Source organism: Gymnoscopelus braueri, assembly GCF_963280865.1.
Source record: "Gymnoscopelus braueri genome assembly, chromosome: 5".
NCBI classification, from domain to species: domain Eukaryota; kingdom Metazoa; phylum Chordata; class Actinopteri; order Myctophiformes; family Myctophidae; genus Gymnoscopelus; species Gymnoscopelus braueri.
The window spans coordinates 39455895-39474113 of NC_137606.1; the positions used below are offsets into that span (position 1 = coordinate 39455895).

The window sequence follows — 18219 nt, forward strand, 5'->3', positions numbered from 1 at the left end:
GTCACTGCAGGTCGTTCGTTTATTCCTGCGTTACCCAGAATTCCATTTGTTTTCACCGGAAGACGGAAACGTTTCAAAAAGCGTTCTTTTAATTGTTTTATACTATCTGTGGATCGTTTCTCTTAGCAAGTGGAGCTTTAGTTACCGTGAGCTGTGTTTTCTTTTGCTGTTGTTTTTCGATCTTCAAATCCTGCAATCTCTTAAAAACAGCGTGAGATTCCTTTTTGTTATTAGCGCGGTAGTTCCTGGCCAAACAGGAAACCGGTGCGGTAGTTCCTGGCCAAACAGGAAACCGGTGCATTTCCGTTTCCGTTTCCGGCCGGATGGGTAGTCATTTTCGCGGGAATGACTACCCTATCCACCGTTTCAATATAAAATAGTTTATAAAAGGCTTTCGGGGGTGAAATTCATGGAGTGGGTGTTGTGAAACATTTGCCACTCACAAAAGATATACAATTTAACTTTAGTTTTGTTGAAAAAGTTACCTAGTATTACTTTAAGTAAAACATGTGACGTACTTTTTCCACCACTGACAGAGAGTAGCTAGAGGAGAGGGATCAGCATTGAGCCATGAGGGATTCCCATGCTGAGGAGTGGTCCTGATGTGGTGCTGCCCATTCTCAGCACCTGGCCAAGGCCCAACAGGAAGTCCAGTATCCAGCTGTACGTGGTTGGGTGCAGGCCCAGATACCTGAGCTTGGTGTCCAGCTTGGCAGGCGATATTGCACTGGACAGCGTTTCCAAGTCACTTATAATTATATTATAAAGAAAACCTTTTTCCTGGCAAAGCCTCTCATCCTAGCTCTCCTCCACCACCATCAGCTCCAATCATTTCTGGTCACGTTCCAACTCATGAAATGGATCAATCTTTGGTCCAACAGACACCTCCTTTGGCAAGTATCAGGCTCAATCAGTGGTGGAAAGTAACTAAGTACATTAACTTAAGTGCCGTACTTAAGTCCATTTTTGAGGTATTTGTACTTTACTTGAGTATTTCCAATTTCCAATACTTTTACTTCTACTCCACTACATCTCAGAGGCAAATATTGTACTTTTACTCCACTACAATTATTTGAAAACTTAAGTTTATGAAATATACATTAACCACTTCAGCCCTATTTTATACCTAGGCTATTTGACAATAGACGATCTACAAGCTTGCGACGCGTTGTGAGCTTGTAGATCGGCTATTTTCAAATATTTTAGTACTTTTACTTTTGGTACTTTAAGTATATTTTGATGCCAATACTTTTGTACTTCTACTTTTATTATCATTATCATTTATAAATTTAGAATTCTGGACTTAGGCTACTTGTAACAGAGTATTTCTATATTGCAGTATTGGTACTTTAACTTAAGTAAATCATTTGAGTACTTTTTCCACCCCTGGGCTCAATGGACAGTCCTTTATACATTTTGAATCTAGCTGAAAGTTTTGTCAAAATTGGTTAAATTGAAAGAATGTTCACCAATTGAGACTGACAGTTTTGTTTGTCAGTTGAATTGCTGTTTTTTTAAATTTGATCTGTTAATGTTTGTGGTCAACATTATGATACGAATGAATATCGTCCATGGCGATAGTCAAACATGAATTAATTTAGCTTTACTCCCACACTTCCACTGCTTGTCTGTGTTTTGGAATATTTTGTGTTTGTTATGCGTCTTTCTTGACTCACTATATGGACTTGCTCTCACTAATGCACTTGACTTTATATTTTAATTATTGTCTTTTTCACAAAGACAACTCTATATACTTCATTGTTAGCTTTCAAGGTGATGACAGTTAGCACCTGTATTCGTTTGGACTTGATTGTATAATACACTATTTATACCATAAAACACAATCATGGCCTATCGACAGTCTGTTAAAAAAACTATTCCATGCTTAAGATTGTGTAAACAAAGGGAAGCATTAGAACACAAGGGCATCATAACAGCAACAAATAATCATCATTGGCAAATCATATTGGTCATTCTCTTAAAATATACTGTATATCCAAGACATGTAGAAACACAGTTCAATCATTTCTTCATAGCGAGAGAGCAACTTCAACTCTTCAGTGAGAGAAAAAGTATAAGTATCAAAGCTGATGACTTCGATACCAGACGCCTTAGTGTTGTATCACTCCCATGTTAGGCTGTCATGTTTGGCCATAGGATAATTCAAATTGCCAGTACGAATATACCTATGCTCATTGCTCAGTCACTTGGTCCCACAGTCTCCTTTTTGTGAGGCCTATATAGAAACAACCACAAGTGCATTCAAGTCGATGTACAACAACATGGTTAGTATTGCAAACTGGTGATAGGACTGAAACTCTGAAATCTCTGAAAGTGCCAGTTTTTACCATATTTGCACATTACCACAGCAAACAAAATGCCCTTGGGCTGGCGAAGTCATGTGATTAGGTTTGGGAGCAGGAAGGTAACTCCTGATTAGTTTGTCTTTGATAGTTGGGGCCCTTCTGAAACTGAAACGGATTCCCGGGTGTTCAGCGCAGAGCTGTCACTCTCAGTAATATCCCAGTTTGTCTTTATTTGTTAAAGGGCAAGACCACTTTGGTTGGAGCTTTGGGTTGTGTAGTTACCTTGCCATGATGTAACTCCAAAGGTGGACAAGAAATCAAAAATAATTGCTCCATTGATTAGAAATTGATAATTCAAAACATGCTCCTCGTTAACTTACATTGTACGGTAAAACAGCTCTCAAAGTCACTCTTTTAGCATGTAAACAAACGCAAACAAAGTTGATTCAGATAATATAGAACATCACAAAACCCAGTACTGTTTGTTTTTTCAATACAAAAATGTACTTCCTGTAGATTTTGCAATTTTTATTAAGAAGAAACCCTGGACTGGATTCGCAGGAAGTTGACATTTTTATAAAAAAAAGTAAACAGTACTGGGTTTGGTGATGTTCTATATTGTGTGAATCAGCTTCGTTTACGTGCTAAAAGAGTGACTTTGAGAGCTGTTTTACCGTACAATGTACAGTCAATGAGGAGCATATTTTGAATGATCAATTTCTAATCAATGAGGCAATTATTTTTGTTATTTCTTGTCTTCACCTTTGGAGTTCAAGGTAACTACACCCAAGACTCTACCAAAGTGGCCATTTAAGTGTAGCAGTGTAGAAGTTGCTGTGGTTTGGGGCTGAGCATGTTCCTATTTTCAAATGATACAGTATGGCTATGTTGTGAGCCTGATTAACAGTCGGCTGTTGATACCCTCTCTGTCTGAAACGCTGCTGGATAGGAGATGGGTGTTTCACTTATTTTTTTCCCTTTGTTTTTGCTCAATTCAAATATCCTTTTATAATGTGTTTCTTTGCTTAATGTTTTATGTAAAGCACATTGAATTGCCATGTTGAGATGTGCTATACAAATAAACGTGCCTTGTCTAGTCTCAGGACACTACATTGTCAATAATAGCCACACAGTCATGCGTGTGCAGAGAGCAGTAGTGTAAAGTACAGTAACTAAGTGCATTACTCAAGTACTGTACTTAAGTACAATTTTGAGGTATTTTTACTTTACTGGAGGACTTCCAATTTTCAGTATTTTTACTTTTACTCCACTACATCTCAGAGGCAAATATTGTACTTTTACTCCACCACAATTATTTGAAAACTTTAGTTACTTTGTAGATTTTGATTATTATTACAAAACCACTTCAACCCATATACATTTCAGCCATTTGAAAATAGCAGATCTGCATCTGCGATACAACGCATTGTGAGCTTGTAGATCTGCTATTTTCAAAAGATGTGTATACATTTGAAAACTTGTGAAATGAGACATTCTGCATAACGAGTACTTTCTACTTTTGGTACTTTAAGTAAATTTTTATACCTTTGTACTTTTACTTGAGTAATACAATGCAGTACATTTTGATACCTTTGTACTTTTACTTGAGTAATACAATGCAGGTCCACAAATAACGATTTTAAGCAGCCTCTATTGGTCATTACCGTCACTGCAGGTCGTTCGTTTATTCCTGCGTTACCCAGAATTCCATTTGTTTTCACCGGAAGACGGAAACGTTTCAAAAAGCGTTCTTTTAATTGTTTTATACTATCTGTGGATCGTTTCTCTTAGCAAGTGGAGCTTTAGTTACCGTGAGCTGTGTTTTCTTTTGCTGTTGTTTTTCGATCTTCAAATCCTGCAATCTCTTAAAAACAGCGTGAGATTCCTTTTTGTTATTAGCGCGGTAGTTCCTGGCCAAACAGGAAACCGGTGCGGTAGTTCCTGGCCAAACAGGAAACCGGTGCATTTCCGTTTCCGTTTCCGGCCGGATGGGTAGTCATTTTCGCGGGAATGACTACCCTATCCACCGTTTCAATATAAAATAGTTTATAAAAGGCTTTCGGGGGTGAAATTCATGGAGTGGGTGTTGTGAAACATTTGCCACTCACAAAAGATATACAATTTAACTTTAGTTTTGTTGAAAAAGTTACCTAGTATTACTTTAAGTAAAACATGTGACGTACTTTTTCCACCACTGACAGAGAGTAGCTAGAGGAGAGGGATCAGCATTGAGCCATGAGGGATTCCCATGCTGAGGAGTGGTCCTGATGTGGTGCTGCCCATTCTCAGCACCTGGCCAAGGCCCAACAGGAAGTCCAGTATCCAGCTGTACGTGGTTGGGTGCAGGCCCAGATACCTGAGCTTGGTGTCCAGCTTGGCAGGCGATATTGCACTGGACAGCGTTTCCAAGTCACTTATAATTATATTATAAAGAAAACCTTTTTCCTGGCAAAGCCTCTCATCCTAGCTCTCCTCCACCACCATCAGCTCCAATCATTTCTGGTCACGTTCCAACTCATGAAATGGATCAATCTTTGGTCCAACAGACACCTCCTTTGGCAAGTATCAGGCTCAATCAGTGGTGGAAAGTAACTAAGTACATTAACTTAAGTGCCGTACTTAAGTCCATTTTTGAGGTATTTGTACTTTACTTGAGTATTTCCAATTTCCAATACTTTTACTTCTACTCCACTACATCTCAGAGGCAAATATTGTACTTTTACTCCACTACAATTATTTGAAAACTTAAGTTTATGAAATATACATTAACCACTTCAGCCCTATTTTATACCTAGGCTATTTGACAATAGACGATCTACAAGCTTGCGACGCGTTGTGAGCTTGTAGATCGGCTATTTTCAAATATTTTAGTACTTTTACTTTTGGTACTTTAAGTATATTTTGATGCCAATACTTTTGTACTTCTACTTTTATTATCATTATCATTTATAAATTTAGAATTCTGGACTTAGGCTACTTGTAACAGAGTATTTCTATATTGCAGTATTGGTACTTTAACTTAAGTAAATCATTTGAGTACTTTTTCCACCCCTGGGCTCAATGGACAGTCCTTTATACATTTTGAATCTAGCTGAAAGTTTTGTCAAAATTGGTTAAATTGAAAGAATGTTCACCAATTGAGACTGACAGTTTTGTTTGTCAGTTGAATTGCTGTTTTTTTAAATTTGATCTGTTAATGTTTGTGGTCAACATTATGATACGAATGAATATCGTCCATGGCGATAGTCAAACATGAATTAATTTAGCTTTACTCCCACACTTCCACTGCTTGTCTGTGTTTTGGAATATTTTGTGTTTGTTATGCGTCTTTCTTGACTCACTATATGGACTTGCTCTCACTAATGCACTTGACTTTATATTTTAATTATTGTCTTTTTCTGTTTTATTTTATTACTATTTTACACCATTCATTTCTACTATTCTTTTGAGCACTATTATCATAATTATACATTTGCCAGCTCTAAACTATGTGGACTGGACGACGGTAAGAAGTCTACAAGTGAATATGTGTTAATATGACACGTCTTAAAAGTAGGTCAACAACAGAAAGCCTCATAAACCATTTTAGTTTTATTTTCCAGTCCTTGGTCTCATTAAATGGAAACCTGTTATTGCTGCCATGCATCTATTAGGCCCAACACTGACTGAACTGTATAACCCAGGGGTCTTCAACAGGGGGTCCCGGACCCCCTAGGGGGTCCTCAGAGTTACTAGAGGGGGGCCGCCTAACCTTTGTGTGATAAATACACAAAATAGCAGATCTGCAAGCTCACAACGCCTATTTTCGGCAAAGAAGTTTGGTGTAGAGTGAAAAAAGAGCAAACCAAGTACAGAGTGAAAGATCAGGTTAGCTAAGTATTGAGGGTTTAAGTGGTTAAATGTCTGAAAATACACATTAACATGAATCAATTCAATTTCAATTCAATTCAATCAACCACACACTGATGATAGTGCTCTCAAACAAGTCTATGAAGCTATCTATGAAATCTATGAAAAGGGTTAATCTGCAACACAATATGATGCAACATGTAGTGGGGGGGGGGGGGTCCCTGCTTCATCTCTCTCTCAGCTAAGGGGTCCTTGGGCTGAACATTTTTGAAGACCCCTAGGATAACCGAAGTTGTTAGATCATATGTCACCACCAGAGGGCAGTAGTGATCACGTGTTAGTGCACTATCAGAGAGAAGCTCCAAGCTGACAACAGCACAGACCACAATCTATAGGCTTGTTGCTTGAAATGTTTATACATGACGTTTATATTGTTAAATAACACTGTGGGTGATACAATAATTGATATATACGTGTGTGTGTGTGTGTGTGTGTGTGTGTGTGTGTGTGTGTGTGTGTGTGTGTGTGTGTGTGTGTGTGTGTGTTACCTCATAATTTAATCTCTCTCTCTCTCTCTCTCTCTCTCTCTCTCTCTCTCTCTCTCTCTCTCTCTCTCCAGAGCTCTCACATCTGTTAGGGATATCAGGTACTTTTTTTCACTGAAATGTCAATTGAACTCAAAGAAATTGAATGTTTAAAGCTCAAAAACCCAAATCTCCCTTTCTCTCTCTCTGTTGTTCTCTTTCTGTCTCTCTCTTCCCTCCATCTCTCTCATTCTTTATTTTTGTTCCCCTGTTCCCTCTTTTTGTTTATTCCATTCATTTCTCTGTGTATCACAGAGGGTAAACAACTCGCATTACACAAAGACATCCACCACACACGATCCTCTCCTCTCCTCTCCTCTCCTCTCCTCTCCTCTCCTCTCCTCTCCTCTTCTCTCCTCTCCTCTTCTCTTCTCTTCTCTTCTCTTCTCTTCTCTTCTCTTCTCTTCTCTTCTCTTCCCTAGAAGTGGAAAAAGTATACAAAATGTTTATCAAAATAAAATTATCAATACTGCAATGTAGAAATACTATGTTACAAGTAAAAGTCCGGAATTAAGTAAAAGTACAAACGTATTGGTATCCAAATGTACTTAAAGTACCAAAAGTAGAAAGTACTCAATATGCAGAATATCCCATTTCTCAAGTTTTCAAATGTATAAACATCTTTTGAAAATCTACAAGATCTACAATTATGTCGCATCGCAACACATTGTGAGCTTGTAGATGTGCTATTTTCAATTAAATGAAATGTATAGGGTTGAAGAGGTTACTGTATGTTTTGTAATGATCAAAATCTACAAAGTAACTAGTAACTAAAGTTTTCAAATAATTGTAGTGGAGTAAAAAGTACATTATTTTCCTCTGAGATGTAGTGGAGTAGAAGTAAAAGTATTGAAAAATGGAAAATACTCCAGTAATGTAAAAATGCCTAAAGATTTGACTTAAGTACAGTACTTGAGTAAATGTACTTAATTACTTTCCACCTGTGCCCTTCCCTTCCCTTTCCTTTCCTTTCATCTCCTCCCCTCCCTTCCACTCTCTCTTTACTTCTCTGATACTAGCTTCACTCATTTTACCCAACACTTCTATAGTGAGCTTCTCTCATCCGTCCTCCATCTTCCCACGCTCCACGTTGTCCCTCCCCTCACCTCCCAGTTCAGACTCCTCTCTGACTGTTTTCCTACACATCTGTTGTATCGTTTGTTGCCTTGGATGGAACGCAGGACTGTTGCAACTCCTTATTTAAATTCATGATCTTTTCCCAGGTTCAGGAACGTTTCGGCCCCTGAAATCGGGCCCCGTTTGTCTTTTAGCTTTTCTCTATTTCTCTCACATATCCCAACGATGTGGGCGATGTGGCCGATATCTCCATGTGTCTGCCATAATACCAGAAATTAAATAGATGTCAAGCACTTTCCTGTTGCCAGTTACTGTATCCTTTAAAATACTGTATTTAAAGATGATAGGCTGTGACACTTCAGTGCGTACAGTTCCTTTTCCATCCTGTGTGTGTGTGTGTGTGTGTGTGTGTGTGTGTGTGTGTGTGTGTGTGCGTGTGTGCGTGTGCGTGTGTGTGCGTGCGTGTGTCCTTCAGCTCAGCCTGTAGATTTAAGATGCTTTCCGATGTCCTCGGAGGCATTGAACCCAGTCACGAAAAAACCCAGCCAAGACACTGCATGGCTGCAGCTGGTTAGAGAAAATGCCTATTTGATCCCATTGAATGGAAAACCAATGGAGCTTCTCATTGTCTGTATCATCAGCCTGTCTGAAGAAATGACTGCATGACAAAGGGAGAGAGAGGGAGAGATGGAGGATGGGGGGGTTGAATAGACAGACAGACAGACAGACAGACAGACAGACAGACAGACAGACAGACAGACAGACAGACAGACAGACAGACAGACAGACAGTCTGAGAGAGAAAGAGAGAGAGAGAGAGAGAAAGAGAGAGAGGGAAAGAGAGGAAGAGGCATTCAGAAAGACAGACAGACAGACAGACAGACAGACAGACAGACAGACAGACAGACAGACAGACAGACAGTGCCCACTGCCCCCCCCTCGGGGGCGGCAGTGGCTCAGGGGTAGAGTGGCCGGGTAGAGTGAACTGGAAAACCGCAAGGTTCCCAGTTCGATCCCGGGCTGGGGCACTCCCCTAGAGTTAGTGTCGAAGTGTCCTTGAGCAAGACGCTGAACCCCTAATTGCTCCCGATGAGCAGGTTGGTGCCTTGCATGGTTTCCTCCGCCATCGGTGTATGAATGTGTGTGTGAATGGGTTAATGGCACAATCAATGTAAAGCGCTTCGGATAGAAGCGCTATATAAATGCACCATTTACCATTTTACCATTTACAGACAGACAGACAGACAGACAGACAGACAGACAGACAGACAGAGAGAGAGAGAGAGAGAGAGAGAGAGAGCGAGAGAGAGAGAGAGGCAGAGAAGTTAAGTAATAGTGACACAAGCAGTCAGTGTTCATGTTACTCATATAAATATGTGTTGTTTGTGTCTAAGTGCACGTCTGTATTGCTGTTGAGAACCAAGTTTATGTTTCTTGAAACGCTTAGACCGCTTTCTGTGAGACAGGAATGCACAGAATGAAACGCTCTCCGCTCCAGCCATGACATGCAGATGTGCTGGCATGCAGATGTGCTGGCATGCAGATGTTGCTGGCATGCAGATGTTGCTGGCATGCATGTAGGCGCGTTGGCTGGCAGACGCGAACGCAGGATGACTCATATTTGTGTGTCATTGAAGGAAGCACAAGGAGGAGAGACTTTCAGAGACCACAGAAAAACCCCAGTTGCACAGTAAAATCCTCAGTTAATTTTATGTCTGAGTGTGTACAAATGTAACCACGATCTGATGTACACGAGTTAGAAATGAAAAAATATAACACTGAGGATTTTTACTGGGGTGTGGGTTTCAGGAATATTAAAATGTGTATTCATCTTTTGTCATGTCAAGGAACCTCAGACAGATTATAAACAAGACCACATAAACTTATTCCAGGGGCTCGGCTCACCATCTAATTGTTAGAAACGTGGGTCCACTTGTTAGAAACGGGGGACCCCCGTTTTGACAAGTCATTGGTCACTATAGCAACACTGCATCTTTTGAGAAAGCTTCCATAAGAGGTGTACTAATTATTGGACGCGCGTTTCCCCTAGTTTTCCCAGAGTTGAAGGCCTTTTGCTTTGAAACCAGTGGGAGAAAAGATAATTATGTTAGCTTCCTCTGTTACACTCGACAGTTCTCTCTCTCTCTCTCTCTCTCTCTCGCTCTCTCTCTCTCTCTCACACACACACACACACACACACACACACACACACACACAGCACAGGTGCATGTCTCATGCCTCTTCCCCAGGTTTCACAAACCATAGCTCAGGGTGCTTAACCTCTGACCTTTAACCTCCACCATCCGGCGCTGGGCCCCGGCCCCCACCTGCCCACCAAACACATGATGGATTTTCAACATGCTGGGCAAGATGCGCGCACACACACACACACACACACACACACACACACACACACACACACACACACACACACACACACACACACACACACACACACACACACACACACACACACACCATTTACTTTGGTTAAAATAAGTGTTAAATAGCTCTATATTCTTTATATATTCTTAACCTTTTTAACTAAAACAAAAAAATACCAAAAAATATCACTTATAGAAGGACATTTAAATCCATTAAAAAATATTTATTAAATAGTTAAGACAATAGAAAATAAGAATAAGCTGAAATAAAAGTACAGAAGAAATGATTATGTAAAAAGTTCAATAAAAGACAGCAGCAAACAGAACAGCTTTGATTTCAAAGAACCGAGAGTTTTCTGGGAGTTTGTTCCGGGCTAATGGGGCTGTTGAAATTCAGGTCCATGACTACAACAAGATTTCTGTCTTGGGTTGGGGTTTTTAACATTAGCGACCCGAGCACTGACTTTTAATCGTTCTTCCTTGGCTCCAACATCAGTCACTTGTGTTGTGTCTTGACTCTTTATTTAATAGAAGAAAATTATGGCACATCCAGTCATTGATTTGTTCAATGCTTTCACTCAGTGTTTGTATTGGACCATCAACTGGTTATATGGATATGTATTGTACATTAGTGTGTCTACAGAATTACGGTAACACACACACACACACACACACACACACACACACACACCCACACACACACACACACACACACACACACACACACACACACACACACACACACACACACACACACACACACACACACACACACACACACACACACACACACACACACACTGGTCTCTGCCCTGCAGGTCAACAGGTGCTGGGAGACACACATTGATGCATCTGGTTCTTGTTAGGCTGTAATACTGCATTTTACCAAGAGAGGGGGTAGTGGGTTTATACTTGGTGACTGTGTCTATGCATGTGCCCCTGCTTGTGCGTGTGTGTGTGTGTGTGTGTGTGTGTGTGTGTGTGTGTGTGTGTGTGTGTGTGTGTGTGTGTGTGTGTGTGTGTGTGTGTGTGTGTGTGTGTGTGTGTGTGTGTGTGTGTGTGTGTGTGTGTGTGCTTGTGCAATGCATACATTTGAGAATTTGTGTTTATGTTTCAGTTTGTCGTCTGTGTGTGTGTGTGTGTGTGTGTGTGTGTGTGTGTGTGTGTGTGTGTGTGTGTGTGTGTGTGTGTGTGTGTGTGTGTGTGTGTGTGTGTGTGTGTGTGTGTGTGTGTGTGTGTGTGTGTGTGTGTGTGTGTGTGTAAAGTAGACCAGGGACATTGCTGAACATGTGGTGAGTGTGTGTGTGTGGAGGAGAGGAGAGGAGAGGAGAGGAGAGGAGAGGAGAGGAGAGGAGAGGAGAGGAGAGGAGAGGAGAGGAGAGGAGAGGAGAGGAGAGGAGAGGAGGTAGAGAGATGGAAAGATAGAATGAAAGAGAGAATGAAAGAGAAATGGACAGGGAAAAGGAGAAATAGAAACCCACACCGTAAATGTTATATTCTTAGAATACAGAACTTATTTCAATTACAAAAATGTATTTGAACCACTTGAACTCATTATACTTCATTGACTTGAGTCCCCCAGGGGTCTATACTAGGCCCCCTCGGGCCCCTCATGTTTTCACACGATACTAAATATCTTCGCCTAAATATCTTTGTAAATCTGCTATTTTTGTTGAATGTTTGCCCCAAAATACTAGCCTATCTTTTGGTAGAATATGTTAATTGTAGGTGGTCTATTTCCTTACCCTGGAATAGGGTAGGAAGACTATTGGTTGGTTTACACATAGTACTGCCCGAAGATCATAAGACCAATATCTCCCCTGACCAATGGGGGATTCCCTCTCAGCTGAGCAGGTAGATGTTTGGATTCCCACTTGGGAGACCGAGGATCGAATCCTGGGTGTTATGGTTGCAATTACACTATCTCTCTTCGTCGGGAGAGGTATTAAAGATTATGGAATGTAGCTTTAAATTAACAATGATTGACAATCCTGTTACCATTCAGCCTGAAAACAAAAAGCGATATTTCTGGAGAGGTGAGATGGAGGTGAATCCAACGTTTTACACTCAGTTATTCTTGCTTATGTAGAACCATTTCTAACAGCAAATGCAAAGTATTTGTGGTTTCGTAAGCTAGTGTTTCTAAGTTGCATTGTGACACAGATCTGTTTACACTTTCCTTTATTCCCTTCTAACTGTATACATTTCTTAGTTTTGTTTCATTTCACACTTGCTTTGGCAATGTAAACATGTTTCTCATGCCAATAAAGCCCTTTTGAGTTGAAATGCATTGAATTGGAGGGATGAATGAATGAATGCTGACATTAAATAAACTATGATACGATGAAGCAATGTTAATAATGACACGGCCATTGTCTTTTGGCATTATTACGAAAGTATTTTATTAGTTTTTCCTCCACACTTTCAATAAATACAAAATACAAACCAGCTTCATAATTCATAACAACAATGATAGAAATCCATAAAATAACACTATAACAATACTGAAATGTATTAAAAAACAAATAAAACAACAAAGCGATGGGGGACATTAAAAATGAATGTCCAGGCGGAGGCTCACTGGAGGGAGGACATTCATGAATGTTCTATTCAAATGCATCAGTGAGCTCTTTCATGTGGATTCTGTTCATCTCCCTGCAAACGCTCCACATTTTGTCGCCCGTTATTATGTGGTCGAATTTTAATGAAAGGACGCGCTGTGTGTTGAGGGACTGGCACGTGCTAGAAACAATGCTTGTTCGAGGTTTTGAGGACGTGTGTGTTTGAGCATGAGCGTGCGTGTGTGTGTGTGTGTGGGTGGGTGTGCATGCATGTGTGTTTTATAGTTTCTTGAGCCCCACCTTGCCACCCAGCAAGTTTATTGCCTTGTATGTCTGCACTGCGGATTAGGGGTACACTCTACGAGTGGAAAACACACTCACATGCACATGCACACGCACACGCACACACACGCACAAACACACACACACACACACATGCACGCACGCACACACACGCAATTTCTTCGACCATCTCCTAATTTATATTCCATAGTACAATGTTACCTTGAAGATCAGTTCGTCAAGCGACACCATTGCGCTACAGTATAAATTAAGACCGAAGCATAACTCAGGCTGTACTTCAAATAGAAGTCCTGTCAATATAATCAACCAGAACCATGTACAATCAACACTATTCACCATTCAAACCAAACACAGGCATGTCCTATGTTTTTTTGTTGTTGTTTTTTTTTTGGTCAGGGCAGTTCACACCGCAAAGGGAAAACAAAACAAAACAGAACGATGACAAAATAAAAACAATTCGATTTGAACAAAGAGACGAGTGCAGGAGTAGGAGAACGAAGAGGCAGCAGGTAGAGCATTGCGTTCTGGCTCCAGTTCAAAATGGCTTCCTTTTTCTCGAAGCGAGTCTCTGGAAAGAGAAACTTTTCACGCTCTCTCTCTCTCTTTCTCTTTTCTTTATTAAACATAATGTCATTTCTTCCTTCCTCCTTCTCTCCTCGTCTTTGTTCGTTACAATCCAGAGGCTGATTACAGGGTGGGCATGGGGGCGGAGGCGGGGTGGAGATTTTTTGGTGGGGGGCCTATCCCAGTGTGCAGGTCTGGGTTCAGCTGAAGGGAGGCAGGGGGCAGTTCTGGGGTCAGCTGAAGGGAGGCAGGGGGCAGTTCTGGGGTCAGCTGAAGGAAGACAGGGGCAGTTCTGGGATCAGCTGAAAGTAGACAGGGTGCCACTGTGGGTAAGGGGTGGGGTGGATTAGAGTCCCAGGCTCATTGTCTCCAGCTCCGACTTTTGTCTGGAATCTTTTCCTCATCCTCTTTGGAATCTATGGTAAAACCAAGAAAATAATCAATTTAGTACACACAACTTGTGCTTTGGTGGGATCGTGTTGTTGGTTGTGTGTGTGTGTGTGTGCGTGTGCGTGTGCGTGTGCGTGTGCGTGTGCGTGTGCGTGCGTGCGTGCGTGCGTGCGTGCGTGCGTGCGTGCGTGCGTGTGTGCATGCGTGCGTGCGCGTGCGTGTCTCACCTATACACTCGGGACAGCACTTGCCCTCTTTACGGGTGATGTTGCTGCACGTCAGAACCGGACACTGTTTTCTCTGACACTTTGTTACTCCATGCTGGAAAGAGATATTGAGAGAGAGAGAGGAGAGACATAGAGAAGGAGAGAGAGTGGCAGAAAGAAGGTAAATACATGAACGCTTCTCCTAGTGCAGTGAATCCACTCAATATGCCACGCTTCTCAACAACAAATCCCAGAATTCTTATATCTGTATTGTTATGCGGGTTCAGATAGCTTGGAAGGGCCGTGGAGCTTGTACAAGGGAAGGCGTGATGCTGTGTCGATTGTATTGTCTGTATGTATTTCTCATTATAAAATATATCAAATTAAAATAGACAAAATAGAGATGGACCCTCGTCCTACTTACATCACACCAGCAGTTGATGCACTTCATTTCTCCGACCACATGCACGCGGGGGTGCCAGTTGTCGCTGTTCTGGTAGTAGTTCTTGCCGAACCTGCATTGGCGCGTGCCATCCGCCTGCATCAACTCGCCATGTGCCGGCCCCGCAGCGGGTTTCTCCTCCTCGGGACACTCCTTACAGCAGTCTGTGGGATTGCGTCTCACCGGTCGACTGCACTTCACCGCGGGACAGGTCACCTTCTCGCAGTGCACCTCCCCTGTTGCACCCTGCAGGATACGGAGGAGAATTTCAGAAGGTTAGGGAGAGTTGTTGGAAAGGTGCACTTGTGCCTCGAATTTCATAAACTCTTCCTCGAGTAGTGAGACAAACAACTTCATGAGGGAAGGTGCGAGCACCCTCCATTTTTTGCGGTGGTTACGGTAGCTTTACCTTGCAGGTGCAAATGGCACACTTTATGTAGCCAAAGGGAGGGACGAATGGATGCCACGTGGTTCCAGGGGCATGCATCTTCTGGTCTCCTTCAAAGTAACAACCTAGGAGAGAGCAAGAGAGACCGAGAGTGAGGGGTCAGTGAGGACAAACTGTTGGCACAAAAAAGGCTGAGTCATAACAAGTTAACTTGTATCTGCAGGCAAGAAGAGAGAGAGAGACAGAGAGAGAGGATCAAATACAGAGGGGAGAACTTTAGGAATACTGACAAAGGCTAGGGGGAGAGAATGAAGGAAGCGAAGCCACCAGGCAGAGATGAACTGAGAAACAGAAGGCATGTGAGAGACAGCACTAGAGAGGGAGAGACAGAGAGGGAATTGAGAGCACGCATAGGCAGAGAGATGGCACCTACCTTCAGGGTGTTCCTCTGATTTCTCTGGAGCTTTCGTATCCTTGGGCTCCTTCCTCTCTGCACAGGAAAAAGGAAATGGCAACATAAAAAGGGATTCGTTTTCAACTTAACGACTTCTGCGGGAAGCCCTTCGAGACTTCAACCCAAGGGATAAAAGAAACGCGCAAACCCGGTGCCCAGACGCACTCACATAGTTGTATAGCTCTCTTTCACAAAATGTCAAGTCAATTCAATGTATTCAATTAAATTACAATATGAAACATGTTTCTCCCTCATCTCTTTCTATTCTTCTGATCTCTTTAAGAATCTCTTTCACTCACCATCACAGATAGGGCAGCACTTGTCGTCGGGCTGAACGGTGCGAGAGCAGGTCAGTGCTGGACAGATGACTGGATCACAGATTACTGTACGCTTCTACAGACAAAGAGACAGACAGAAAACATGTTTACAATGCATTTCTTTAGTATGAAAAACAAAACCTGCAAGCATACAGCATATTCAGGATATTCAGTTCAACAAAATCTGTTGCTACAGCCAACAAATATTTAGATTCTTTAGGAGAAACTTTAATGTGGATCCTATCTTTTTTTTAAATATTGTATTTAGAAAAAACACACATAACAAATCCCATAATCCTATCTTTCTATTGCGAGGAGGAATGCGAAAATCTGACGTAACACATAAAACAACATGTTTAAAAGCATTTTGATACGCAGGCTGCCAGCGATTTCACAGTGCAAGACCTCGTCACACAAGAACGCATTGGGAAGTGATATATTTCCATGTCATGTTCCCTTTAAGAACTCCACAGTGGCTTAGGTCAATTTCAGGAATGCAAGCAGTGATCAAGAGCCATTCATTACAGTAATCCCAGTTCTCACTGCTCATAACGTCGGTACACTTGATCTGAGACATGTGTTTCTTGTCTGTATGGGTTTGCGGTGTGTCTTATCCCTCCTACCTGGCAACTGCAGGAGAAACACTTGTCATAGTTGGGGGTCCAGCGTGAGCCGTGAGCTTGGTGCTGGCTCTCAAAGAAGCACGTGTGGGGGTCTTTCTTCAGCTCCTCGGGGTCCCGAACAGACAGGTCATCAACGCCCTCCGCCCCGTCACCCCTTGTCCCGAACTCACAGTTATTTGGTATGTGGACCTGGAGGGAGGGGTAAGCAAAGGAAGGAGGGAAACAAGGAGGCAGGGTGGGAAGAAAGGAGGGGAGGAGAGGTTAGAACATGCGTGATTTGTTGGCCATACCTGACCTGATTCTGGTGTCAAGCTGACTTGTTAATTGCTCCTAAATGGAGCATTCAGCCTGCTTTCTGCTCAGCACTCCTGGCAGATGGCTGTTTATGTGTTGGACCTGTTTGCGATTAAAGCGGCTGGACCCTACTGACACTGTGTGTGTTTGTGTGTGTGTGTGTGTGGGGGGGGGGGGTAGCTTACAAAGACCAGAACACCTGCAAGTATGTCTTTGTGTGTTAAACTGCCGGTCCTTCAGCATGTGTACGTGCATGTTGTTGTGTCTTCACACCCCAATAAACGTTCACTTTTCAACAAAACCTTGGTGAGCTGGCCGAACACCTGCTAGTGAAAGTGTGTCTGTCTGTCTGTTTGAGTGTGTGTGTGTGTGTGTGTGTGTGTGTGTGTGTGTGTGTGTGTGTGTGTGTGTGTGTGTGTGTGTGTGTGTGTGTGTGTGTGTGTGTGTGTGTGTGTGTGTGTGTGTTTGCGTGCGTGCGTGTGTGTGTGCTTGTGCATGACTGTGGGCTCATGTTAAGTGCTACGCTAAGTGAGCAATCACACACACACATAAACACTCTGATGTCTAAACAAGCGCCAGAGGACGCGCTCCCTTACAACTGCCCTTCTCTCCTAAATTTCACGCCTTTTTACCTCTCTGCTCTGTTTCCTGCCGTAACATGCCAACACCCTGCAATAAGATGCAGTCATCATCACCCCCCTCAAAAAATCCTCAGTGAGTCTCACTTTTGACAAATACAGAACTTTTTCTGTAGGGGAAAAAAAAGACTTCTGCACTTCACTGGAAGTGCTACTAGAGAAATGATTAACTGTTACAGTAGAAATAATATTTTATTATTCTGCCCCTAATCAGATGTAGATGTGGATCTGTTGCAGGGTGGTTTGTAGCTCTGATCAGAAACACTCTTCATGCAAATTTGGGGGGGGGGGGTAGTGTTCATTCAACGCACGCAGCTGTATGTCACAGACACACGCAGGCAGAGATACGCAGACATGAATGATTACAATACCGGGCCACGCATCACTGCGGTCAGGGCAATAAGTCAATGGTTAATCATAGATGTCAAGTGCTGAACTGAGTAGGAGCGGGTAAATTGTTTCACTCCCATCTTCGCTGAGACTTGGCCTCCAATAAAAATGTACCCGTGTCAAGGTTGTATTACATCGATTTCATGCTGTAAAACGGTTGTCCAGTAGCAGCAATACAGTTGTTCATCCCGAGTCAACGGCGCTGTTTTAAAATGGCTATAAGTCACGCTTGTCTGATGATGGTGCCTGGCATGTATGCATGTATGGTGTGAAACGATGCTTCTGTGTCGGTCTTTTTTTTTAGCTCACTCACCTTTCCGCGTATCTCTCCTCTGGGGTTGAGCTTGGTGCTGACCTGGATGAAGGCTGTGCCTCTGTCCAGGTGTCTGAGCAACTCCACGCTGATGTCCTTCAACACTCCATGGGCCTGGAGGAGAGGAGAGGTATTAA

General features: G+C 42.3%; 1 protein-coding gene across 1 annotated transcript in view; it reads right to left on the minus strand.

The window, feature by feature from the left end:
• Window positions 1-12589: 12589 nt before the first annotated feature.
• chrd (chordin) overlaps window positions 12590-18219 on the minus strand; it is a 23224-nt gene continuing 17594 nt past the window's right edge. Inside the window, 8 exon segments of the mRNA XM_080428567.1 lie at window positions 12590-14043; window positions 14245-14338; window positions 14648-14911; window positions 15075-15178; window positions 15487-15543; window positions 15807-15900; window positions 16448-16636; window positions 18083-18196. Of these exon segments, the coding sequence (XP_080284693.1) occupies window positions 13988-14043; window positions 14245-14338; window positions 14648-14911; window positions 15075-15178; window positions 15487-15543; window positions 15807-15900; window positions 16448-16636; window positions 18083-18196 (972 nt within the window). The 3' untranslated portion in view covers window positions 12590-13987.